General features: G+C 40.8%; 1 protein-coding gene across 1 annotated transcript in view; it reads right to left on the bottom strand.

Moving 5' to 3' along the window:
• WRN (WRN RecQ like helicase) overlaps positions 1 to 26,709 on the bottom strand; it is a 100,443-nt gene that overhangs the window by 55,353 nt on the left and 18,381 nt on the right. Inside the window, exons 9-17 of the mRNA XM_075262230.1 lie at positions 24,873 to 24,941; positions 23,524 to 23,650; positions 22,727 to 22,802; positions 20,577 to 20,644; positions 15,912 to 16,020; positions 14,726 to 14,794; positions 12,236 to 12,318; positions 10,509 to 10,615; positions 9,283 to 9,470 (exon numbers count right to left, since the gene is read on the bottom strand). Coding sequence (XP_075118331.1) covers positions 9,283 to 9,470; positions 10,509 to 10,615; positions 12,236 to 12,318; positions 14,726 to 14,794; positions 15,912 to 16,020; positions 20,577 to 20,644; positions 22,727 to 22,802; positions 23,524 to 23,650; positions 24,873 to 24,941 — 896 coding nt within the window. The remainder of the gene's footprint in view (positions 1 to 9,282; positions 9,471 to 10,508; positions 10,616 to 12,235; positions 12,319 to 14,725; positions 14,795 to 15,911; positions 16,021 to 20,576; positions 20,645 to 22,726; positions 22,803 to 23,523; positions 23,651 to 24,872; positions 24,942 to 26,709) is intronic.

The raw sequence follows: 26,709 nt of genomic DNA, 5'->3' as shown, positions 1-26,709 counted from the left end.
ATGAAAGGATTATCCTTAGAAATAGGAAATGTCCCAAATTTAAAAAAAAAAAAAAAAAAATCGTCAAGGTTTGGGGTACATAGTGTAAATTCTCCCTAACCATTCAAAACCCTAAAGACTTGCACTCCACTCTCCAGAGTCTTCAACCGACTGGGTAATCCCACAAGACTCCGCACTCTCACATGCACAGCTTCCCCAGGCCTCTCCTAACTTATAGTCTCTGATATATATGATATATATGTATAACTGATAGTCTATACTCTATTTTCTGTACAATAATGTCATTTCTATATATGTGATGGACATAGTTTCTGACAAGTGCTACATTGGTTGTATACCCTCTTTTTATTGTTGCTTTATACTTCACAGTTCAATAAAGCAAATTAATTCCTTCCTTTCCTTAACACTGGTCACCTATGGCACTGAAATACCTGGGTATTGTCTTGACTCCTAAGGGTATGTTCACAAGGCGGAAAATGAAGTGGAATTCCAATTCATTTTCCCCTGCTGGCATTTTCACCACAGTCTAGCCGCCCCAGGATGCCGATACAGTGCATCAGCATTCTGTCGCGGCATCTCGCTATTGAGTAGGCCCAGATGAGTGGGCCTAATCAGCAGGGAGTCTCGAGTTGTGGACAATGTGGCTGAATCTGCAGCAAGATCTAGCAGGACGCTTCTTTATCTCGCATCCTGCTGCGATCTTTGCCTCCCATTGAAAACAAGAGGAGGCTGATTCGGGGTTGAAATCCACGGCAAATTCCTTAGTGTGAACACAGCATAAGATCGCTCAACTGTTTCAGACTAACTCCCAAACCCTTGTGTCATGCCTAAAGTGAGAACTGACACAATGCTCCCAAGGTCCCTTTTTTTTTTCCTTTACTTGGTGCAGTCATAATTCGTTCCTCAAAATGAATGTTCTCCTGAGCCACTTGTTTTAGTGCCAGGATCTCCTGATTGTCAGCCCAAGTTCATACTTCCGTAAGCTTTTGTACTGTTCCTCAAGTTTGTCTGTCAACCTGTGTGCATAGCCTTGGAAATAACCATTTGAAGACAGAATTCTGGATGGGAAGGGGTCGGGGGTCAGTTGTTGTGTGGGCCTCCCAGGCACCTACACTTATTACCTGGCTTCTCACCTCATCAGACTAGATGACTAGCATCTCTATTATGTGACTAAATTGTGGTTACAGCTAGAGATTTCATTTTTGACCATTAGTTTCATGGTTCTCCTTTGACACTCTACACTGCCCCTGCTAGCACCCCAACATTCCACCAATCTCAACTGTATCAGCAGATACTTCCCAGGGCTTGTCAAATGAAGGCACCATTTCCATGTTGCTAAACCTAAAACACCCTGCTTTTCCCCCAAGTAGCAACAAATGTTCTATCACTGGTGGTTGCTGGAGTTTATAATCACATTTTGACTAGTTGTCTAGGATCCCATGACGAACACACTGTGAAAGAAACGCACATGTGGTGATTAGTAACTAGTACTTAATTTTTGTACTTAGTTTTGGGAACCTTACTTGTCTTAGGGTCACTTATTCCTAGTTTGAGACTCTGGTCTGGGTCACATCTAGTCAGGGCTGTGGTTCAGAATTGAGGAAGCAGTGGTTACAGTGTTAAGGGTCTTACTAGGGTGCATAACCATCCCCTTGTTCTATCTGCTCTCCTTAGCATTACTTCTATGATCTACAGGAATTCTCATACGTCGTTGATCATAAATGTCCATGTGGACCACCTTACATGAACAGCAAAAGCAACATGTTAAGACACTGGATTTCTTTTTCTTAGGGCCTCCGTGCCAGTGACAAGATTGTGTGACCATATCCATTTCATGGAGCTATCATTTGTGTGTAGCAACAATGGATTTGATTTGCTTTTGGGGTTATCTAATATCTCCCTTTTAATATTAACTATTAAATGTTATGTTTTAACTGATCAACTTTTTGGACTTTTTTTCAACATGATTGGGCCAAAATGATGTCACGCTTCAGATGCCTCGCATTTCACCAAGGGATCTATAAAGTTTTGATGCTTGTGATCCAAAAAGATTGAGACCATTGTTCCTGCTCTTCGCTGTGTAGAACAGTAGAGACCTGGCAGATATGGCACCTGGCTCAGCAAATCTGCAGATACCATGTTTAAAGTCCCAAATTCACTGTACAGCGTTGCCTGCTTTTTCTTCACTGATAATACAGTTGAAGCTGTACTGTATTCTAATGGGAATGCATGTTTAACATGTGATGGTCTCGTGCACAGCACAATATACGTGACCCAAGTCACATGAACTATGTTTACAGAATCAATTCTATGGGCTCATATTGATGAATGATTTACTGGATATTGTTTCACAGAAGACTTACACTTAGTAAATACATACATGTATAAACTACACGTCTAAAGAAAACAGCGCTTTCAAAGCTATCAATTTAAAAAAAATAAATAAATTAAAAAAATCTGTGAATAAAAAAAAATAATCCCATTCAAATATGTTCTTTTTTTATTCCAATAATCAGGTCTCTCTTAAGGTAGAACTATAAAAAGAGGAGGATATTTATCCAGAACAGATACAGTTAATGGTAAAAAGTTTGTAAAACCGGGCTGAATGTGGGACTTTCATCTGCATGCAGCCATCCGAGTATACAAATTATGCCAATTACCACCCTATGAATTTTCAGACAGAGACCTCAGACTCATTTTACTCCTAATGATATGTTTGGTAAAATGATCTGCTTACCTGAAGGAGGCCCTCAGAGAAATTATTGACATTAAATTTGTGTTTGGACCTTCAGCTCTACCCATCTGTGACAACATCTGTGTGTTTTTCTACCTTGGGTGAAATTTGATAGATGTCTGATGTCTGAGGAAAATAGGCTAAGTCGCCTTTGGGCAATTCTGTCTCTGTGCATCAGCTGGAAATCAGATAGCAAGCTCCTCAGAATAGAGCTCAGCAGTGGGCTGTTATGGTTCTAATAATAATACACACTTTTGTGCACTAGATATTTTGATAGAGCTTGGTACAACTAAGAAAAAAGTTCTCACCAATGCTATCCACTGAACATCTGAAGTTTTACATTACCTACTGAGAAACTAAATTTAACCCTTTAAGGGTGCATAATATGCTCAGCACAACACAATAGTACAGTGCAGAGTTGGTTCCACTTAAATGATTAAAGTTAAATGATTTTTCTTCTATTTTTTAGTTTCAAAGATATTTATTGAATCATAGCAACATAACATTGGTAAGACACAATAAAAGCATGGGAAACATTCCTGAGAGTAAAGGATATAGGAATAGCATAATACAAATACACAATGACTAAGGGGTCATATCCCCGAAACGCGTAGGCTTATTCGTCCTTCTGTCCCGTCTGCACAAGGACATATCCATCGACTGCTTTTCCAAGAACAATATATATATATTTTTAACTTGGAGCATGTCTCCACAATAAAATTTGGAAATTGTTTTAAGAAAACGTATCATCCGGCGTGCTGAGACTACTTCAATTTGTTGCTTCTATTGTGTCTGTGCCGGACATGACGTCCCGGGCATCCGGATGACTACAAGCACCTACTACTCCTGCATTAACAGTAAGAGACATTTATCATTTTTGTAATACGGGCTGAGACAAATTTTTCTTCTTTGCACAAATACACAATGGCTAGTTTAAATTGAGAAATCCTACAGGATAATAAGGATAAAAGTTGGAAAAAAAACCCCACGAATAAACAAAAGGGAAGGAAAAACGAATAGACCGCGCTATAGTGCGTGGGTCCTCTGCAAGGTGGTATGAATGCGGCACTTGATCATGTCATCAAATTAAAGCTGAAGGCAAAATGATAAACCGGGAACGATAGACCTATAAACCTAAAGAAACCCAAAGGTATCCAAAATATTAGCATTGATCTTTTCGTAGGGCATAATCGTATCAACACGTCTAATGACATCTGACACGAAAAGACTTGGATTCTTCTAATTAGAAACAATAAGAAAACTTGTCGCCATTAGTACATTTTGGGGCAATCTATATTGGGCATATCTAATAGCGGGAGGTTTAAGGCAGAGTACAAAAACTGGTGCAGTTAGTGGGATTGATTGCCCCAAGAGGCTTTGCATCATTGTATGGATGGATGTCCAGAATCGATGGAACAGAGGGCAAGTCGACCAGATATGAAGGGTCTCCCCTAAAGTAGTGCACCCCTAAAAACAAGTGAGCGAGACCGCAAGGTAAAAACTGCAGCCTAGAGGGAACTATTCTACTACTCCCTTCTTTTTTTCGATTCTCCCCGCCGTTCCATTATAATCCTGGTTAATTAATTTATGTAAATGAGCCCACCAAGCATCCTGGGTATTCCCCAGGGCCTCTTAAGACCCCCCACGCCATATCTTTATTCACGCCCCTTCATTGCTTGTGCTCTGTCTGACCCTCCTCCTCCCTGGCGTGTCTCCACCAAGTGAATAACTCAGGGAAAAGGTTAGGAGAGGAGAGAGGATTATTAGACAGAGGGAGCAGAGGTGAGATCGGGCTTTATAGTTTAAAACTAAAGCGGACCCTCCACTACAGTTGCAGCATGTAATTGGTGGCTTTAGTGGTTGTTGAAATCGGGTGGGAGGTTGACTGAGGGGTCCATAGCAGAACCTGTAGTGAAGCTGCAGTGACCAAGGAGAACTCCAAGGCCACCCATCGAGGGCAATCTCATTATAGTTTGCACAGATTAATATTTATAAGGGTTGGGAACAGACAAGCCACCTAATCTCTTATGGTAATACATAGTACGTCTACAGATATATATTAGAAGAGCTCTGTAGGCCGGCTAGAGAAGAGGAGGTTACTAGGGTCGACAGGATGCGGAAGTAATAGAGAATGCGTGGTACAATAACTATTTTAGCTGTATGGAACCTACAAACTGAAAAGAGAGTGGGACAATTCCAGCCTGCAAAATAATCACCACTTTGGGATCGGTGTGGCATAATTCAATTTCAAGTGATATCAGTGGGACTACATAAATGTATGCCAAGGTAGGGCAAGTAATTATCCTGTGTCTAGGAGCCAAAATTTAAAGCCATTAGCTTACGGATAGTCTTAGGGACATTACAATGTAAAATTTCCGATTTGGAGGTATTAAGTTTAAGGCCAGAAAGGTGCACAAAAAGGGTATTTATCAGATTCTGGAGTGTGATTAGGGGTAATAGTGAGCAACTTTTCATTAGCAAACAAGTTAGTTTAATATTTTAAGTTTTCGATTCGCAAACCCGCTATATCAGGGTGGGAGCGATTGGCAATTGCCAAACGTTCTATGGTAAAGGCAAATAGTGCAGAAGACAAGGAACGGCCTTGTCGGGTGCCATGATCAATCTTAATAGGGATCAAGGTATCTGACAGGAGCTTCAAATAGGCGATGACGTCGCTATAGAGGGCCTGAAGAGCCCTTTGAAGTTGACCAGTTATACCCATAAACCTCAGAACCTGGGTAAGGTAACTCCAAGACAAGCTATCAAAATCCTTTTCAATATCCAAGGACAATAAGAAGATAGGCTTACAATACTGGTTGGCCCAGTTGTTTGAGCCTGTCTACCTGGGATTAATCAACCCTGGTCAAGATGTAGTAAGGACGGGACACGAGCGGGCCAAGGTGTAGGGAAAAAACTTAATTTCTCTATTTAAGATCAAAATGAGTCTATAGTTAACAGGAGTAGAAGTGTATTTGCCCACCTTGGGAATTATAGTAATGGACACGCTGAGCATGGTCACAAAGGAACTTAAAGTCTTATAGAATGTCATTAAACATTAGCAAAAGATGCAGTAAGAGGGTAGATTTAACATTTTTATAGTAAAGGGATGAGAAGCCATCCAGCCGAGGGGTTCCCCGTTCTTAAGGGCATTGATGGCTAGAGCCAATTCTTCTCTAATTATGGGTATGTTTAAGGAAGTGGTGTGAGTAGCGGTTAAAGTAGGAAGGTGGAGGGAGCAGAGGTAGGAAGCAATTTCCAGGGGACAGGCAGAGATGAGGGCGGAGTACAATGTCTGGAAAAACTGCTGAAATTGTACATAGATAGAAAAAGGACTGGAGGTGATTCTGCCACCCAACTATTAGATATATCATGTTTAGCTTCTAAAAGGCCCTGAATTTAGAGGCTAGCAACTTAGGCTCGTTTGCCAGTTTATAGAATTTCACTTGGGTCCATCATATAACCTTTTCAGTCTTATAAGTAAGCAAAGAGTTGAGTTGAAGTTTGACATCCCTGATACATTTATTCAGATAGTGGGAGGGTTGAAGTGGATTAGCGGATTCTAATTTGAATAATTTATATTCAGGATCAGCTTGTAATTTAGACCTTTTTTCAGATGAGAGGCTTCAGCTATAATGTCACCCCTAATTGTAGCATTATGGGCAGCCCAGTTAATAGTGGAGCCTTTATCCGAGGCGCTATTATGCACAAAGAACTCTGTACGGGCGCCCCAGATTATTTGTTTAATACCAGGATGTGTCAGCAGGAACTCATTTAAAGGCCACCTTAAGCAGGCAAGTGAAGGCTTCTTTAAATTGATATTCATCATGACAAGGTTGTGATCCAACCAGGAGCAGGGCATCTGGCAATTGTAAGTGAAGTCAGGGAGCATTGAGGAGAAAAGGAGGATCCTATCAATTCTAGCAAAGTGATGGTGGGTTGGAAAAAAATAGGTGTATAACCCCTCCTATTTCCATGAACTCTTTTCCAACATCCACCATAATAGCATAGCAGCTGTGGGGTCTTTAAAGATGGCGGCTGCTCTCTTGCAGCACGGTTGCCATAGCAACCGGGTCAGCTGAGACCCAATGCTAAGGCCCCCCCACACACACATGACCAGCCTCAATAGCTATATAACAAATCTTCCATAGACTGCAATACAGTTGTACTGCAGTCTATAAGACTTGCAATCAAATAATTGAGGGTTCAAGATCCCTAGGAGAGGCTAATAAAATAGTTTAAAAAAATAAATAAATAAATTAAATAGTTCAAATCACTCACTTTCCCCAGAATACATATAGAAGTAAAATATTACTGTGAAACACATACACATTAGGTGTCCCTGTATCTGAAAATGGCCGATCTACAAATTTATAAAAATATTTTTCCTGTACGGTAAACGCTCTAGCAGGAAAAAAAAAAAATGAATCAAAAGTACCAAACTGCTGTTCTTTCACTGTTTTGCATCTGATAAAACAGCCCTGCAAAAAAAGATGCCCTATGCATCCCAATACATGGAAATATAAAAATGTTTCGGGTGTCAGAATATGGCGACTTTTAGAAAAAAAAAACTTTTAGTTTTTTGTTAAGGGGCTAAAATATAAATAATGTAGTGAATGTAGATTGTGAGCGCTACATGGGACAGTGGCTGAAAATGTTTGTGGAATATGATAGTGCTATATAATCAAGCAAATAAAATAAATAAAACTGCTCTACCAACTTTGCACACAATGGAGTATTCTCAGGGGGAAAAAAATGCTTCCCTTTCTTTTGCATTCTAACATAAAAATGTTGGAAATGGCTACTGAACGCTTTAACCCCTTACCGCCGAAGCCAGTCTTTAACTTCCTAATAGAGCTCGATTTTTCAAATCTGACATGTGTCACTTTATGTAGTAATAACTTTGGAACACTTTAACTCACTAAAGTAATTTTGATATTTTTTTTGTGACACATTGTACTTCATTATAGTATTAAATTTTGGTTGATATATTTTGTGCTTAATTATGATAAAAATAGGAAATCTGGTGGAAATTTTGAAAAATATGCATTTTAAAAAGTTTGAAAAGATGTGCATGTGCATAAAGATAGTCATATCACCAAAATTAGATCATAAATCTAATGTACCAGATCTCTGCTACCCTGTTTCCCCGAAAATAAGACATCCCCCAAAAGTAAGGCATGGGGAGGTTTTGTTAAATTGCCTAATATAAGGCACCCCCCCCCCCCCCCCAAAATAAGACATCCCTAAAAACACTGCAGCCGGCAGAACACTGTGCACGATGTTCCGTGTGCACAGGTATACCGGCTGCTGCCTCTGCTGTGATACCACTGTTCCTGCTGCTGTAAGATGAGCTGGGAAAGCATCGTATGCTGCGGGGAGTCCACTCTCCCAGCTCATCCCACAGCAGCCAGAACAGTGGTATCACAGCAGAGGAGGCAGCCAGCTTTCCTGTGCACAAGGAGCACAGCGTTCAGCCGGCTGCAATGCCCACTAAGTGAGGCTCTCTGGCACAACCGCCGGAAGCCTCGCTAATCTCTGCTAAGCCCCGCCAACCACTTCCACCACCGTGACCAACAGCAGCACCAGCGCTGCTATGAAGATGGGGAAGGTAACTAGCATACCTCCGCCCCCCACCACCACCTCTTGCACCACCTACAACCGGCAGTCATGCCGGCACTCCGTTAAGGAAGCGCCGGCATGACTGCCGATTGTCCCCCGCTCCAGCTGCTCCATAAGACATCCCCCGAAAATAAGACAGGTCATATATTTCGGAAGAGAATTTAATATAAGACAGTGTCTTATTTTCGGGGAAACAGGGTATATGTTGGCATTAAACTTTAGTCACCCTTTAATTTTTTGCAGACATTATAAGGTTTACAAGTCAAACAACAATATTCAAAACTTTCACGAACATTTCCAAAACCCATTTTTTAAGGGACTAATCCAGTTAATAAAGGGTTTTGAAAACCCCGTTGTAGAAACCCCCATAAATCACCTTATTTTCAAAACTGCACCCCTTAAATAAGCCAAAACAACATATAACAAATATTTCAAACCTATAAGTGTTTAACAGTAATTAGGACAAAATGGAGGTAAAATTTATGTTTCATTTTCTTTTACTCCTAGAATTTACACATTCAAAAGGGGTTAAAGGAGAAATCCCACAATTTGTTATGCAAGTTCTCCAGACTACCATAGTACCCCACATGTGGGTACACAGCGAGATGCAGAAGGGAATGAGTGCCAAAGAGCTTTTGGAGGGCAAATCTTGCTGTGATCAGTTTCAGTTTCATGGACGAGTACTGTCAGAAGGGTCGTTCCTCACAGCCCAGCAAGACTGTCAGGAACACCCTTATGACAGTGTGCCAAATCTACCGGCACCGATATCTCCAGCCCCAGGGCACATAACGGGAAAGTTGACAGTGTGCTGAATTATAAAAGTCTAAAATTCTGAAGTCTACAATTTTTATAGACCAGACATAATTCAATGATTTTTGTATAGTGACAATTATTTGAAGCGCCTTAGCTCTGTGTTAAATAGGTCTTACCCTTGCTTTTTAATGAGAAACTGTTGAAGATCTCGAGCAATATTTGATGTCTTCCTCGCAACTTCTAAGTGCAAGTTTGGACGATCAAAACTAGTACAGGTGATCTGTGGGTTATGCAAGTGTAAGGACGCTAGAATGTCATCACGAACTGACGGACTTGCTGTTGCTGTCAAAGCGACTACAGGCACCTAGATGTATAAACCAAACAATTTATTACATAAGATATTTGGTATTAGGAAATACATTAAAGCAGTTTCCCACAGCGCCGCACCTCCCATGAGGCGACCTGAAGCGAGTGCTTCAGGCGGCGCTATGTCAGGGCCCCAAGGAGGGCGGTATTTTTGCTTCCCTAAGCCAGTCCAGGACAAGCTATCCTGGACTGGCTTAGCACCGAGCGGTGGTTTGGGAAGGCCACTGGAGCAGCGCTGCTACAGCAGCCTCCCCTCACGCTCAGGCAGAGAGCAGGTCATCTCCGTGCCTGCTCTCTGCCTGCGAACAGTGCTAAGCCCCGCCCCCTCTGCTCGGCCCCACCCCTTTCTGTTCGGTCATGCCCCCTCCTCCGGGGGGGGGGGGGGGGCTTTCTGTAGTTCGCCTCGGGCGGCGAAAGGGGAAGGTTCACCCCTGGTTTCCCATAATCAACAATTATCATATATTCACAGTGTCTGATGCAGACCATTGATCACAAGACCAGTGGTCCGGTGTCTCATCATCATTTCAATGGTGTTGAAGTCCAGCAGGTGTGTTAACTTCAAATCGAAGTATATGGGACTAAAGGAGAGTGTCAAGTACAGTGCTTGGCTATTCTACATGAGTCTCACAGACCTTGAATTGAGCAAAACCATGCATGTTCAATGTTCACTGCTCCATTTAAACATAAGGTCAAAGCACTCAGGGCACAGAAAATATATTTTTAAGTTTAAAATGTACTGGCATACAGAGATACCTCTACATACCAATATATTATGTAGGGACAGAACAATACTATTTGCAGCTTGACATAAGAAAAAACTGGGATTGCTGAAGTTACAGTAGCCATCGATAGAGAATATAAAGATTGGCAGCGCACATTCGCATGAATGGGAACAGGACTAAACCCCCCTCCCCCTTCTCATGACCAGGTCCCAGTGGTCATATTCCTGCTGATCAGAAATCAGAGGGGAAATCTTCAAATTACCAGAATAACCCTAATATAAAGTGATAAAGTGAAGAGTATGTACAATTCTTACCGTAGGAAGTAATTTCTTAAGCTTTCCAAGGCACCGATAAGCACTTCTGAAATCATGTCCCCATTCAGATATACAATGGGCCTCATCGATGGCAATTAGGCTTATACCTAAACAAGATAAAAGAAATAGTATCAGTAGGTGATTATGGCAGGCTGGACCCCAGGGATACTTGCATGGCTGTTTCTGAAGGATAGTCAATTGCAGCTGCCTTAACATTTGTATAAGTGTCTTTTGTAATGCAAGCTAGAAAAACTATGTAGGTTTTTAGATAGGCTGTTGGACAATATGCAGTTTTATTTCCAAGCTGTGGGAAGGTGACAGGCAGAGTACTAGAGTCACGATATATCTTCCCCAGATGCCTGACAATACTGTGTAAGCGGCCATTTTCTTGTGGCCGACGGGCATGCACAGTTGGCTTTGCCCTAGGCCTAGAAGTTTGAAGCCTGTGCCGGAAGAAGACGCGTGAAGAGGCCGTTCCTGAAGATGGAGGCGGCAATGGAGAGTTCTCTCGCAGCATTGGGGACGCCCCCAGTGCTGTGAGAAAACTCATTAGCATACCGATGAAAACCGGGATTTATACCGAACAACGCCTTGGAGAAGACATCTAAAGGGAGTAGAAGAATAGCCTTTCTTAATGCTATTCCGACGTGTTAGTGAGAAAAAATTGAGTTTTAATGATATAATCCCTTTAAAGGGATCCTATCATTTTGATGGCATTTTTTGTGCCCAACACATTGGAATGGCCTTAAGAAAGGCTATTCGTCTCCTTACACAGTAAGTAAGCGGCCATTTTCTTGTGGACTGTGAGCACTGCCTCCGCCGGAAGAAGACACAGGAAGAGGACGTTCCTGAAGAAGATGGTGGCGTCGCTGGAGATTTCTCTCACAGCATTGGGGACACTCCCAGTGCTGTTTGAGCGCTAGGGCTCACCCCCAGTGCTGTGAGAGAACTTATTATCATACTGGCGAAAACCGGTATTTCTACGGAACGGCAGCGCGGAGAAGACATCTAAAGGTAGGAGACAAATAGCCTTTCCTAAGGCTATTCCGACGTGTTAGGCACAAACAATTCCATTTGAATGATAGGATCTCTTTAAACATTTGTTTATAGACAGTTCTGCTATTAGTGTACTATACCCTGCAACATTCACTCTAGTAATCTTATAATAGACTGACCTTGTCAATTCTATAGGTCTGTAGATAACACAACATAATACCCATCATTGCATCCACTACTGACAATAGATGTCGTCACAGCTTATCTATTTCCCCTCCCTCCACAGAACACTCTAGAAAACTCTCTCATGAGTTAGATTTAGACAACTGCTGCAACTATGTGCATGTAGCCGACCTTTGATTGAAAGACACGGACAGTACATGAATGACAGCTATGTGACACCTGTGCCTCCATAGCCCCATGGGTCAGTGTGCTTACCATGAAAAACACGGCTAGCTCACTGAAAACAAACACGGTCATGTGCATGAGGCTGTTAACAGAGCAAAAAAGAAGCTAAGGTAGGATGGCAGCCCCCATTATTATGTACAGAAAATAGAATACAATAAAATATCTAGTTTGAAAATAAAAACATGTTTTAAAGAAAGTGATGGATGAAAAATGATGATTTATTTATTTGGTTTTAATAAATAAATGGCGATACATTCCTTTTAAGTGTATTTATAGACAGCTAAACAACTAAAACGGAGTGAAAAAAGAAAATGATGGCATACCATAATTGTTATCTAGCTCTTGCAGCAGAGAAATTCCTCCAGAACAGAATTCAGGTGTCATGTAAATAACTTTAAACTTTCCTCTGTGATAAAGCAAAAATGAGCAAAAATTGCAAAAGATTTATCACCACATATTATATCATTATGACAATCAATAAAACTTGTAGTCAGCAGTGCACATATTTACAATAAGAAGGACTTTGTTCTGTAACATTTTAAGATTCATATACTCATTCCAACCAATAATCATATCACCATACAGTATTTACTCCCAACAGAATACTAGATATCCTTTTCACTAGAGCAATTACCAAATATTTAGCACTCCTAAGACTCCAAACACTATGATGTTCCTAATCTTATTAAGCTTATGTTTAGAGTGGTCTATTTCTCCCTTATCTTCATCGGATGGTACACACCAAAATGCAGTCATGCCTAAAGAGGTTTTCTACTAGTTTTATAATCTGCCATACAGACTGGAAGGTCGAACTGTCATGACCCCCACAGATCAGCTGTTTACTTGGCATTGTTTACAGACTAGGCCAGTGGCGTAACTACCGTGGCAGCAGTTGCGACAGGGCCAGGGACACTAGGGGCCCAGCGACAGCCGCTACCCCTGCGGGATTTTTTTTCCTTAATAGGCTGTTACCAGGGCCCCAGGGCTGGCGTTAGGGGGTGGCAAACTGGGCAATTACCCAGGACCCCCTCACCCTCAAGGGCCCCATACCTTCCCTACCGTAAGGAGAAAATCGGCAGAAGACAAATCACTGCTAGATGCAGGGCTGCAGATGCTTCTTGTAAAAGCTTCCGCACACAGCAGCTTCCTGTTCCGCCCCTCCCCCGCCTCAGTATCGGAGTGTGAAGGGAGACATCCTGTGCGATGTATCTGCTCTCTTCACTGCTAGACAGAGCTGCACAGCCACATGTAAGTATATTTTTGGATAAAATACTTATAGATGTGTATATGTGTTTACATTATGTGCCTTATATACTGTGTGAGTCCTGTATGTGTGTATAAGTTGTATATGAATGTATTTGTGTGAGTAAATGTGTATATGTGTAAGTATATACAGCATATCAATGTCTAGAATTATATTTTAGAATACTAGAATTATATTTTATAATGTGATGTTTAAGCCTGATTCACATTTGCGTTCAGGTTTCCGTTCGTGGAGTCTGATTGGGACCCCCCCAAAGAGAAACCTATACGCATTAAAAAGCGGTTACTTTCAGGGTCTCCAATTGGTCATGGGTGTTCATTATGGGCACAATGGTGTATGCAGGCGCCACTATGGGGCATAATAGAGCGTGCAGGAACGTGGCAGAGGTTGGTCAGTCGAGGTCTTTGGTGTCAGTCACGAAGGGGGGGGGGCCCCCATGTCAAAAGTTCGCCACGGGGCCCCGCTATTCCTAGTTATGTCACTGGGCTACGCTATGCGCTGTTCACTCTCTGGAACTTCTGTACTGGTTCAACAGTGTCCAAAAGACTTGTAATGGCATGTCAGACATTGGGCACTCATGTAATGCTAGTCCATATCAATAGCTAGCTATCTATCTTATAAATAAATAACAGTGGATAATTATGAATGTATGTGTGTGAGTAGATAAGTAAGTATATACAGCATATCAATGTCTGTCTATCTAGCTATCTCCTATCTAACTATCTGTCTCCTATCTATCTATCTATCTATCTATCTATCTATCTATCTATCTATCTATCTATCTATCTATCTCCTATCTATCTATCTATCTATCTATCTATCTATCTCTCTCCTATCTATCCATCTATCTATCTAGGGGTCCAGGACTAGGAACTAGGGGTCCAGAAAATCATATTTGCTGAATATGAAACCATATATCATCTAATTTTTGTTAAGAAAAACTATATAAATGTGTAGCCCCTGTAATCAGAAGAACAAGAAAATCTAATTTTAATAAGTTTTTGTGCAATAGCATATTTAACTAAATAAATAAATATATATATATTTATATATATATATATATATATATATATATATATATTTATATATTTTAAGTAAAAGGTGCTAAATTTGTTATTTGCTTATTATTATTTTTTTTACATTTTATACCATTTTTCTACTTCTAACAAAAAAATATTCAACTTATTTAACAAATAAGGTTATTTATTTCAAGCCTTACGTGTCCTGAAAAAACTTGGTAAAAATAGCTGAGATATGCAAAGCTATTAGAAAGATATTGTTGTGTTAAGCAATGTATACCAAAGTGCTAAATTTGGTCTGCGTATTGGGGCATCAACGACGCTTGGTCCTGAAAGGGTTAAGACATAATAGTCATTCCTATGAAATGTTTTTTTTCTTCTCTTCAATAAAAATTCTGTAGGGAGGGATTTTCTAGCAAAAGTGTTACTAGAGATTAGACAAGTTAGTGTTTAGTCCACTACATCATACACACAATGAAGGTAGCACTTCTGTTTCTGCTGAGACAGGCTTATAACAGTGAGAGACTTACCCTTTCACTTCATGCATAATGTTTTTAGTCTGTGCAGATCCAAGAAAACAGGCAGGAATATTTGACATCCTGATGTTAAAAGAAGATATGCATATTACTCTAAATATACATACGGTATAGTTTAAAGAGGATTTGTCATCAATTGTCATCAAATAGCATAAACCATAAGTTTCTTGCAGTGCCCCTGAACAATCTGTTTTTCTTTTTAAAATCCGTCCACTCATACAAGACATATAGAAGATTATATGTAAACTAGCTTCAATTCTCTATGTGGTGTGAGAAGCTGACAGGCAAAGTGCTGGAGTCAGTATATCAGATTCCTGACATATACGTGTGGTCCAGGGTGGATCTTGAATTAGCTGCAGCCCAGGACAGATCCTGGGAGGAGAGGAAGTGACTTGGTCTGTCTTGAAACACTAAGGCCTCATTCACATCTGCGTTGGTATTCCGTTTGGGGGGAGTCTGCATGGGGACCCTCCCCCCCCCCCCCTTATCAAAGGAAAATGCTTCTACCTCCTGTTATCAGGCCCCCTCCTCTCTGCTGAATTGCTCAATTACGATAATTTGTTAAAGACCCACAGATAGATCAGGTAATATAGAAGTCTATGGAGAGAGGAGGGGGAGCCAACAGAGAGAAACAAGCACATGGACATGCAACTACAGGAAACAGTAAAATTTTAAAATGTTTTACCACATCCCTTTTATACACCTCCACACATTATATGACTCCTTTTTTTTAAAGCCCACCCGCATTATATGACCCCCTTTTATCCCCCCACCCCCACACAGAGTAGTGGCCAATACTTTTTACTCACCTGTCCATGCTCCAGTCCTGGCTGCCTTACACTGCTGCCTCCAGGGTGCATTGTAGCTATGCCCGAAGAACGGCAGGACGCTGTGTGTAGCATTATGTCATTTGATATATATGACGCACCGCCTAGAGGAGGCCACAAAAGGCAGCCAGGACAGAAGCATGGACAGGTGAGTAAAAATGATTTGCCGATCTGTGTCACCTTAAGTGTCTTGGCATGTCAACTGTGACACGTGCGACATAGGATCGCCATCACTGATCTAGAAACAATATTATTATTTGCCATATTTAAGGAAATTTAAGCTATAATATGACAATTTCCAACAACTTCCCAAGATCCATGGGGATAAAATAATTCTATATTGCATCACTTACGAAAGCTGTAAAACCTGGTCTTCCATAAGAGAAATAAGTGGTGAGATTACAATGCCAATGCAGGAAGTGTACACCGGAGCAAACTGATAACATAAACTTTTTCCATAACCTTTAAAAAAGAAAAAAAAGGACATTTTATGTTTGGTAGTGCCTTATTTTGAAGCTGTATGTTAGGATAGGTCATATTGAAGACACCAAGGTAGTGCCATCAATGTTTACCATATATACTTCCATACATTTTGCAGTAAATGAGACTTAATTACATTACCATGCAAAGTGTCTACAAAATGATCAATCAACCTTTATTTGTTGGTCATACAAGTCAGACCCCCACAAATCCAAAATTCAACGCCTATCCCAAATAAAGGTTTAAGGATATGTCATGAACGTCTTATAAATGAGGGTTTCACATCTCTGTTCTTGGGTCGTTATTAACTTTTCTCTCTTTTTCTGCTGGCTTGATCTCACTGCAGTCTATAATTAACCCCTTCCTGTCGAAGCCAGTTTTTGACTTCCTGACAGAGCTCAATTTTTCAAATCTGACATGTGTCACTTTATGTCGTAATAACTTTAGAGCACTCAAAAGAGTAATTTTGATTTTTTTTTTTCGTGACACATTGTACTTCATCTTAGTGGTAAATTGTGGTTGATATGTTTTGTGCTTAACTATGAAAAATAGGAAATTTGGTGGAAATTTTGAAAAATATGCATTTTAAAAAGTTTGAAATGATGTGCATTGCATAGAGATAGTCATATCACCAAAATTATATCATAAATCTCATGTCCCAGATCTCTGCTTTACGTTGGCATCAAACTTTAATCACCTCTTTATTTTGTACATCCATTATAAGGTTTACAAGTCAAACAACAATATTTAATATTTTACAGAACATTTTCAAAACCCATTTTTCAAGGAACTAATCCAGTTATGAAGGGGTTTTTAAAGCCCCCTGTATTAGAAACCCCCCAAAATCACCCCATTTTCAAAACTTCACCCCTTAAATAAGCCAAAACAGCATATACCAAGTATTTCAACCCTATAAGTGCTTAACAGGAGTTGAGGAGGTAAAATTTGCACGTTTCATTTTCTTTTACTAATATTTTTGTTTACCCTTGAATTTATACTTTTCTGGAATAGTTTTTAGGTACCATGTCCCAATTACAGAGCCGCTAAGGTGCCAAAATAGTGGAAACCCCCTAAAAGTGACACTATTTTGTAAACTAGACCTGTCAAGGAATTTATCAAGGGGTATAGTGAGTACTTTGACTTTACAGGGTTTCATAGAATTGGGCCATAAAAATGGAAAATTACATTCTTATCTGTAAAATGTAGCAATAAGGGGTTAAAGTTACAAGGGGTTAAAGGAGAAAATCACCTCACAATGTGTCGAGCAATTTCTCCTGACTATAGAAATGATCCACATTTGGATATAGATTTCTGTATTGGCAAACAGCAGGGAAGGAGCAGCATTCAGCTTTTCAGATGGCAGATTCTGATGGAAATAGGTTTCAGGCACAATGTCACATTGGCAGAGCCAAGTGGAAAGCTCCAATAAATGACTTCATTTTGGAAACTCAAGGACTTTATTGAGGGGCATAGTCAGCATTTGGAACCCACAGCTGTTTCACCAAATTTCTACCAATAGGATGTGAAAATGAAAAATTACTTCTTTTTCCCCAATATAATGTCGTATTTATTAACATTGGGCAGTGAAAATGAAACATTATATTTGTTGAAATAAAATATTGCTTTAGCCACAAATTTTTCACTTTTACAAGGGGTTAAAGGAGAAAATATATCCAACAATTTGTTACACAATTTTACCTGACTACAAAATACCCCACATATGCAAGGAAGCTGCTGTACTGGCACATGGCAGGGCACAGAAGGTAGGAAGTGCCATTCGGCTTTTGAAGGGCAGAATCATTTTCAGGTGCCATGACACATTTGCTTCTAGGGTGCTAATGCGGTGGAGGGTACCAAAACTGCACACTTCAAAGGGTATAGTGATCATTTTGACTCCAAAGATGATTTCCAAAAAGAAACACACAGCAGATGGTGCAAAATAAAAAGTGAAATTTTCTTAGGCCATTTCAGTGGCCAATAGGTCCTGCCCATATCATGGCACTATGAAATGTCCAAATTTCGGAAACACCTTATATGTGGCCCTAATCTTTTGCCTACAAATATGGCAAGGCTTAGAAATTAAAGAGCACCATACTTACCTATACATACATACCCATACCTAATTTGGTTATTTACACTCCAATGATGGGCCATTGCAGAGAGTCTGAGACGAAAATAAAAAATGCACCCTCCTATTTTGAAAACTACCACCATTCAAGGAATGTAAGTAGGGGCAGAAAGAGCATCTTTAATCCTTAAGTATTGCATTATTTAATAAATGAGCAGTGAAAATTGTAATTTTTTCAGAGATACACCCATTTCAGTCTGATATGTTATATCCGATTGCAACAGCAGAGACAAAGACTCCAAAAACTGAAATGTGGGTTACCCTTGGTACAAAAGCTTTTGGAGCGTTTGTCTCGGATACAAGCCGGGCACAACATATTGTGCAATGAAATGACGTATTCCTGGGTAAACTGTCATTTTCACTCTGTGCAGCTGATGGTGCATTCATTTATGGAGAATATATTAAAGCAATACTTGGGGGTATATATGCTAATTGTACCCCTGGATAAATTACTTGAGGGGAGGTTTCCAAAATGGGGTTCACACGTCAAGGGATTCCAGTTTACTGGCATTTCAGGAACTGTCCAAAGTGACATGGCACCCAAACACCAAACCCTTCCAAAACCCAAACAGAGCTGCCTCTTTTCTGCATCCTGCTGTGTGATCAACAGGACTTTGTGCCCTCATATATTGGTTAAGTGGGGTGTCCTGGGTACAACAATGTCAAACATGTGGGCACAAACTGCTGCTGAGGCACACAACAAGACAGAAGGAAAGAAGCGCTATTCAGCTTTCACATTCAAATTTAGATGGTTTGGTTTTTGGATGTCATGTCATGTTTGCAGAGAACTTGAGGTGCCAGTAAATTGGAATCCATCAGAAAATGACCCCATTTTGAAAACTGAACCCCTAAAAGAATTTATTTAGTAGAGTAGTGTGCATTAGTATCCCAGAAGTGAATATGTAAGTTGTGCGGAGTGAATTGAGTACACCAAATCCCATGCTATTTTCCCACTAGCTCCTATGACACGGACTGGGGAGCATTCTGGGGAATCAGTGCTGCTGTATCCTCTCATAAGCTATAAACCTGGGGTGTCCCCTGATATTGTATCACACAGCTTACACATTTCAGTCTAGCTGCAGCCAGTTAGGTCCTAATGATTTGGCAATTTGTGAGGTATTGGTCTTCACATTGTCTAAGTTATTTTTTTTTTTAATTTTCTGGCCAAATGAGGACTTGTTGTTTGCAATATGAGATGTACTTTTCATTGCCACCATTTTGGGGTGCCTGTAACTTAAATTTTATTAACTCTTTCTGGGTGGGATGTGAAAGAAAACATCAACTCTTGCATTGCTTTTTAAAGGGATTCTATCATTCAGAAAACGCTTTTTTAGCTAAACATATGCCTGAATAGCCTTTTAGAAAGGTATATGAAGACTCAGTGATTACATAAAATAACAGAAGATAGTGTGATATTGCATACACTGTTCTATAATACAAGATACAAAGATTAATATACAAAGATTAAGATACAGAATCAACACCAAGAGCTTACATCATCATCTGCCTGGAAAAGAAAATCATCAACCGTGGAGGCGACCGGCGAAGGCAGAGAATTCTCTCCATAGCTTACATTACACATCTATATGCAGGTTAAAGCTTCACCAGGAATTATAAGCATCATCTATCCGGCATCAGCTGGGAGAAGCGGGCCAGTGAAGATAGAGAGTTCCTGGGATCCACACTGCGCCATGGGCGTCCCCTTAGCACGCAGGTCCAGACACTTCTAACTTCGCAGCAAACTTTCTCAGCTTATATCTTCTTGAAAACAAATGCCTGCGTAGCCCCATGCTACACAAACTAACAGATCAGTATTTTTCCAGTATAAGGTCTCCCCCCTCTGAATGGCCAGTTCTTCAGAGGTTAACCTGACACTGGGAAAATCCTTCATCGGATGTTGAATGCTCCTGGTGCTAAGCAAACCTGCATTCCCATCAACTAGCGTTATACGGTACAGCATTCTCATAACAATACTCTGTGAGAAACATTGATAAGAGAGCTCAGCGTAAATATGCAGCGTCTCTCAATAAACATTACCAAGTCTACAGAACTTACAGGCTGTTACCATCTAATATTCTTAAAGGGATACTGTCAATATGGATTCCGGATGGTCACTTAATACCTTAGCACTACACGAAGAAACTGTATATGTAAATGAGGCTCACGGAGCACCCTGAGCGTTCCCCAGAGTCTCTGAGCACCCCTTTCATCATACCTCAAAAAACGCCCATCCATTTGATTGTGCTCTGTGTGGGTTATTTTGCTATCCGTAGCAGGTCTGACCTATTCTTAGCAGGTCTTGGTCATATATTGCAACCATGCTCTATTCGCCCTATGCAAAATCTTGTAGTGTAAAAATATATGAACATTAAAATGGACAAGGTATTAGTGAATGATAAAAAGATTTTACCTGTAGCCATGACAACAAGGTTGTCTCGTCTTTCTTTTAAAATGGAATGGATAACTTTCCATTGAACTCTGTGAGTTAAAAAAAAAAAAAATTCAGTTTGATATAAACAAATATTAAACACTAATAACCTCTTCTCTCCTTCCCAACATAAATTAACCACTTATATATATATATACAGTGCTTGGTGCTGGTCTTTATGTCGGCACACCACACATGTCCATTAACAAGGTGACTTTTCTGTTGGTGCCAAGGATTTGAAGACTGGCATTGAAAACGGCTGTCTCTACAAATATCCCACTGTTGAGAGCTGAAATCAAGAAGTGTCAGAGCCACTGATCCTAATGGATCTGGTGATCACCTGATAGATAGGCAACTCCCACCACTACAGAGCTGTTGGGGCTTAGGAAACACTTAGCTCTGTCAGTGACTAAGATAACTGTTCTCTCCTATGACTGGGGATACTACATATGCCCCAATTACAGTAAAAACTAAAGCAAAATAATAAAGTGTAAATTTTCCCTAGAGATCTACTATGAGGACACAAATTGCAAATTGTAACGGACGCAGATAGTGTCCGATGCTAAAATCTTCCGCGTACATTAGCATAGGACACTAGCTGTCAGACACCGACGCTAGTGTGAACCCTGCTTTGGTGAAAATTACTAAACCATTTTTAATGTTAAAGGGTCTTTTTCTATTCATCAGCTTCAAAACCAGAATTTACTAGAAATTCTATACACAAAGCCCGAAAACAAATTCAACTGAATATTTTCCTTTTAAAAGGAAATTACAATCAACTTTTCTAAGACACACTGATAAAAGTCTATTTCATTGCTTAATTTAAAGTTCCACCTTCCACTGTAATAAAAGGAATTTATCAATATACAACTATTCAATTCATTTTCTTAGTACGCAAGATCCACAAGGAATGTAAATTCCCCATTGACCGCTATGTCACAAGCAAGAACAGAATCTACCGTATTTTTCGGACTATAAGACGCACCCAGGTTTTAGAGGAGAAAAATAGGGAAAAAAAATTTTCAGGCAAAAAATGGTAAAATATTTAATATATGGGAGTTGTAGTTTTGGAACAGCTGCAAGGCCACATTGACAGGTGACCCTGCAGCTGTACGGGGATGTATAGGGCGTTTTTTTTGTGGGGCCAGGTGTAGACCGGGCATTTTCAGACACAGGGATACCTAATGTATATGTTTCACAGTAATGTTATACTTTTATATGTATTCTAGGGAAAGGAGGTGAACTTTTATTTATTTTATTTTTTATTATATTTTTTTTAAGTGTTTTTTTGTTTTTTTTTTTACTATTTTAATATCCCCCGCCTAGGGGGCTTGAACCTGCAATCATTTGATTGCAAGTCCCATAGACGGCAATACAAGTGTATTGCCGTCTATGGGAGATTCTATACATTACTATCGCGGAGGGTCATAGACCAGCCGCGATAGTAATATATATCTATGACAGGCCTCGGAGCCTTCATTAGGCTCCCAGCTGTCATCGGAACAGGCCGGCTCCTGCGGCCTCGCCGTGCAGGAGCCGGCCTGCATCACTAAAGGTATGAGGCCGGGGGGGGGGGCTAACTAACTGTCGGGACCTGCGGAGGAGCAGTGGGTTTGCAGCATGGCCGTGCTACTGCCACCGCTGGTTTTCTTCAGTGGCAGTAGCGCGGCAATCCGCAGGCCCCGGCAGCTAAGACAGTCCCCGGCATCTGCTGTAATAGACCGGCGGATGCCGGGGAGTGTCTTAGCTGCCGGGGCCTGCAGTATTGTCACACTCCTGCCGCTGAAGAAAACCAGTGGTGGCAGTAGCGCGGCAATCTACAGGCCCCGGCAGCTAAGACACTCCCCGGCATCCGCCGGTCTATTACAGCAGATGCCGGGGACTGTCTTAGCTGCCGGGGCCTGCGGATTGCCGCGCTACTGCCGCTGAAGAAAACCAGCGGTAGTAGTAGCGCGGCCATGCTGCAAACCCACATTCAGACTATAAGACGCACCTTCATTTTCCTCCGAAATTTGGGGGAAAAAAAGTGCGTCTTATAGTCCGAAAAATACGGTAAGTACATTTACTGTTTACAGTTGTCTCAATATGCTATGAGTTTTTCTTATTATAAATTGCCCCCAAGTTGTACTTACGGCTTAAAACTTGAATGGCCAAAATAGGTTTTCAAGCAAGATATCTGATGCACATTTGGTTCAGGAAGAGCTGGATCTTCTCGGAAAATGGAGAAAAAGGTATAATTAACATCACTTACTTATTTTCCATGCCATCTCAACCAATTAAAAGTCATTTCTCACCTACAATATTTTATTATTATTACAGGTTTGGATTGTGTGAAAGATAGACCACATCGAATTGAACTGTTGCTCACAATCTTACACTGTGAAAAGAGAGAACTAGATGACACAATGGCCACTACAACTACAGACGTAACCCTATAATGTCCGAAAAGTCATGTACACAAGTTGTAATCAAAGGTCTTATATATGTCACAGATCTATCCCATGATTTGTCTGTAAGCTAAAACCAGTAAATCCATCCATTATACCTTATCACTCCACTCTTGGTTTTGGATTACAAACACAGATACCAAAATAACGACATGTGACAAGGCCTTTAACATGATCTGCGCACAAGATTGAAATTTTGTACTTTTCTTACCTGGCCTAACAAAAACCACAAGTTGTTCCCTTCACCCTGTCCATAACAGATGAAGTAATATTGCCCTATTTGTAGCATTCACAGCATGTCCACCACCCAACAGGACACCCTGTCAGTAGGTAGTGTCATTCGTTATCCTGTGTCTGCTGTCAGGTATTTCCAGTGAGTAGCCAATATAGTCAGATTAAGTTGCTTTTAGAGAAGGAAATGCTTTGATAAAAACACAGCATCACTGAAAATAAAACCAAAATAATTTAGTAGTAGTTCATACCCCATTCATCATCTTCCTCCTCTTCTATACCTTCATCTTCTTCCTCATCCACAGTGTTAATGTCTACTTTACTATTGGAAGAGCTTGTCGAGAATGATTCTGGACTTTTTTCCACGACTTCTACAGACTAAACAAAAAAATTTCAAAAAATAGAAAATATTTATTACTCTTTATTGTAAATATTCTTTATTAGGTAGGATGGTCTGGCCATATAGTCAATTTCAGTGACCATTAGATTGTGATGAAAGACAACCCCACTGCATAGTTCCACATAGCAAACAAAAGCAACCACTTATAACAGGCTTGCATTAAAAGAAAAAAAATGCAACCCATTTCCTTTCAGAGATACAAAGTATGAAACAAAAGTAAAAAAAAAAACTTTGCAAATCAACTCAATTAAAAAATCCAATTTTTTTTTCCACACATCTAAGCATCTCCTTAGTTTAAGACTTAAATATAAAGCATGCATGTAGCCGAATCCTGCTACCTACAAGCTGGGTTCACACAATACTTTTTGGGATTTTGTGCCTTTCTAAATTTCAGTAATAAGTTAAGATAGATAAGATAATAATAGTTTAATAGTCCCACCATGAAGAAATTGTGTGTTACAGCAGCATGGATAATACAGTAATAGTACAAGAAATAAAGACACATACAAAGCTCAGAATAGAAGATAAAAAGATACTAGGAGTCAGAAAAAGAAAGAAAAAAAATGCAGTTAGTTCTCTGTACGGAGTGATCTCCGCTTAGCCTGATGTTGATTATACAGCTTGACCGCGGTTGAGAGTAAGGCCACAACAAAAAAGATGGCTGATGCTACCAGAGTTGAAAAAGGCTCTAAGAAGTGCCTCCTGGACTCCAAAGGCCCTCAGCCTCCTGAGCAGGTAGAGCCTGCTGTGGCACTTTCTGTGCAGCACATCTAGGTGATCAGCCCAGGTACTTATGGGTCTTGACTACCTTTATACACACCTACTGTGTGTTAGGGTGGATACCCTGTGGCTGGCAGTGGAGGATTGATGGAAAGGAGCCACAAATGTGACCATCCCTGTATTAGTATAAGGCTGCCTTCACACGGAGTAACGCCGGGCTTCATTCACAGCCGTACACGCGAGCGCTGCGGAAGGCTCCCGAACACTTCCCATTCACTTCAATGGGAGCGCTCGTAAAGCCGGCGTTACGAGCGCTCCCATTGAAGTGAATGGGAAGTGTTTGTGAGCCTTCCGCAGCGCTCGCGTGTACGGCTGTGAATGGCAGCTGGCGTTACTCCGTGTGAAGGCAGCCTTAGTCTGTAAACCATGCATAAAAAAACAGTAAATGCTTAACTGAGAGAACAAAAAAAAAACTCCTACCTTAAGCATCTCTGTCTCAAATTCTTCATCACTACCAAATACATATGACTGTTCAAGTTCCTCGTTATCCTATCATTAATAAACATGATAAAATAAGATATCTTGATAAACTAATTTTGAACAAGAGAAGACACACAGAGGAGAAATATATTTTCACAGGATTCCATCCCCACATCAAAGTAGGTGGCAAATATATCAGAATGACATGCAGTTTAATAAAGTTAGATAATTTTTTCATACTACATTACTTGCATAATGGTTTGCATTTATACATCAACATTTAGTGCCAAAATGGTGAACATTAATACATTTTTAAACATTAATACAATTTTAAAAATGATCTTAAGGCTAAGGCCCCATGGGCCGTAATCGCAGTGTGAACGCACTGCGGTTCCTTCCGCAGCGCTTTTAAGAGAAAGTTCACAAAGTTTTCCTCTGCAGACTTTCTCTTAACATTATATCTACGGGAAAGTTGCCGGCGTTTCCGTAGATATAATTGACATGCTGCAACGGCTTTGCAAATCGCAGTGTGTCCACGCTGCGATTTCTTCCGCAAAGTGGGCATAGGATTCGCATGTATCCTATCCCCTTTGCTTGCATTGTAAAATGCCGAGATTTTTCCCGCAGCGTCTCCGCTGCGGGGAAATCGCGGCATTTACATCCTGTGGGGCCCCGGCCTAAAGGGATCCTATCATCCAATCACTTTTTTTCTAACTAACACGTCAGAATAGCCTTAAGAAAGGCTACTCGTCTCCTACCTTTCGTTGTCTTCTCTGCGCAGCCATTTGCCTAAAATCCTGTTTTTTCTCGGTGTGTAAATGAGATCTTTTGCAGCACTGGGGGCGGTCCCCAGCGCTCAAACAGCAGTGGGGGCGTCGCCAATGCTGCGAGAGAACTCTCCAGCGCCACTTCTACCTTCTTCTGCACCACATCTTCTTCTGGTAGCCGCTTGTAACTTCTAGGCCTCGGGCCTAGGACAAGCTGACTGTGCATGCTCGCGGCCACAAGAAAAATTGGCACTTACATAGTATTGTCACAGTCGGCTTGCCCTAGGCCCGAGGCCTAGAAGTTAAAAGCCGCGGTGAAGACCTTGCTGCAGAAGAAGATGGTAGCGGCGCTGGAGAGTTCTCTGGCAGCATTGGGGACGCACCCACTGCGAAAGAACTCATTTACATACCGAAAAAAACGGGATTTTAGGCGAACGCCGCCGTGGAGAAGACAACGAAAGGTAGGAGACGAATTGCCTTTCCTAAGGCTATTCCGACGTGTTAGAAAAAAAAAGTGATTGAATGATAGGATCCCTTTAAAGGGGTTTTCTGGGCAAAAAATTTATTTACAAAAAAAGGTCTGCTAGGGGGAGTTCACACGGAGTAAAGTGCCGTGTGATGGGAGCTAGGATCGTACACGCGGCGCTATTTTGCGGCCGTGAGTTTGCGGCCGCAAAATAGCGCCACGTATACGATCCCAGCTCCCATTGAAATCAATGGGAGCGTATACGGCCCGCAAAATCTCACGCGGCGTATACATGACACATCACGCGGCACTTTACTCCGTGTGAACTCCCCCTTAGTGTTATTAATAGATTAATAGGTACACTCAAATACCTTTAGCAGTGTTTTGAGTGATTCTGGGAGTTTCTGCCACCCTTTGCATTTGTTTACATTGGCATCTTGCTGTTCCAATAACTCTCTTGATTCCTTGGTCTGCACTCACAGCTGATTCATTTCTCCCTTTCTGTTTCTCTAGCTAGCCTGCCCACTATACCCTCAGAAGCCATCTTTAGACTCCTAATTCTCACTCAATAACCTTCTCCACTGGCTGTAATATTGTATTCACT

This window comes from Leptodactylus fuscus, chromosome 1, assembly GCF_031893055.1.
Source record: "Leptodactylus fuscus isolate aLepFus1 chromosome 1, aLepFus1.hap2, whole genome shotgun sequence".
In the NCBI taxonomy this organism is placed as follows: domain Eukaryota; kingdom Metazoa; phylum Chordata; class Amphibia; order Anura; family Leptodactylidae; genus Leptodactylus; species Leptodactylus fuscus.
The sequence above is the reverse complement of the archived record's forward strand: the minus strand, read 5'-3'. Positions and strand labels throughout refer to the sequence as shown.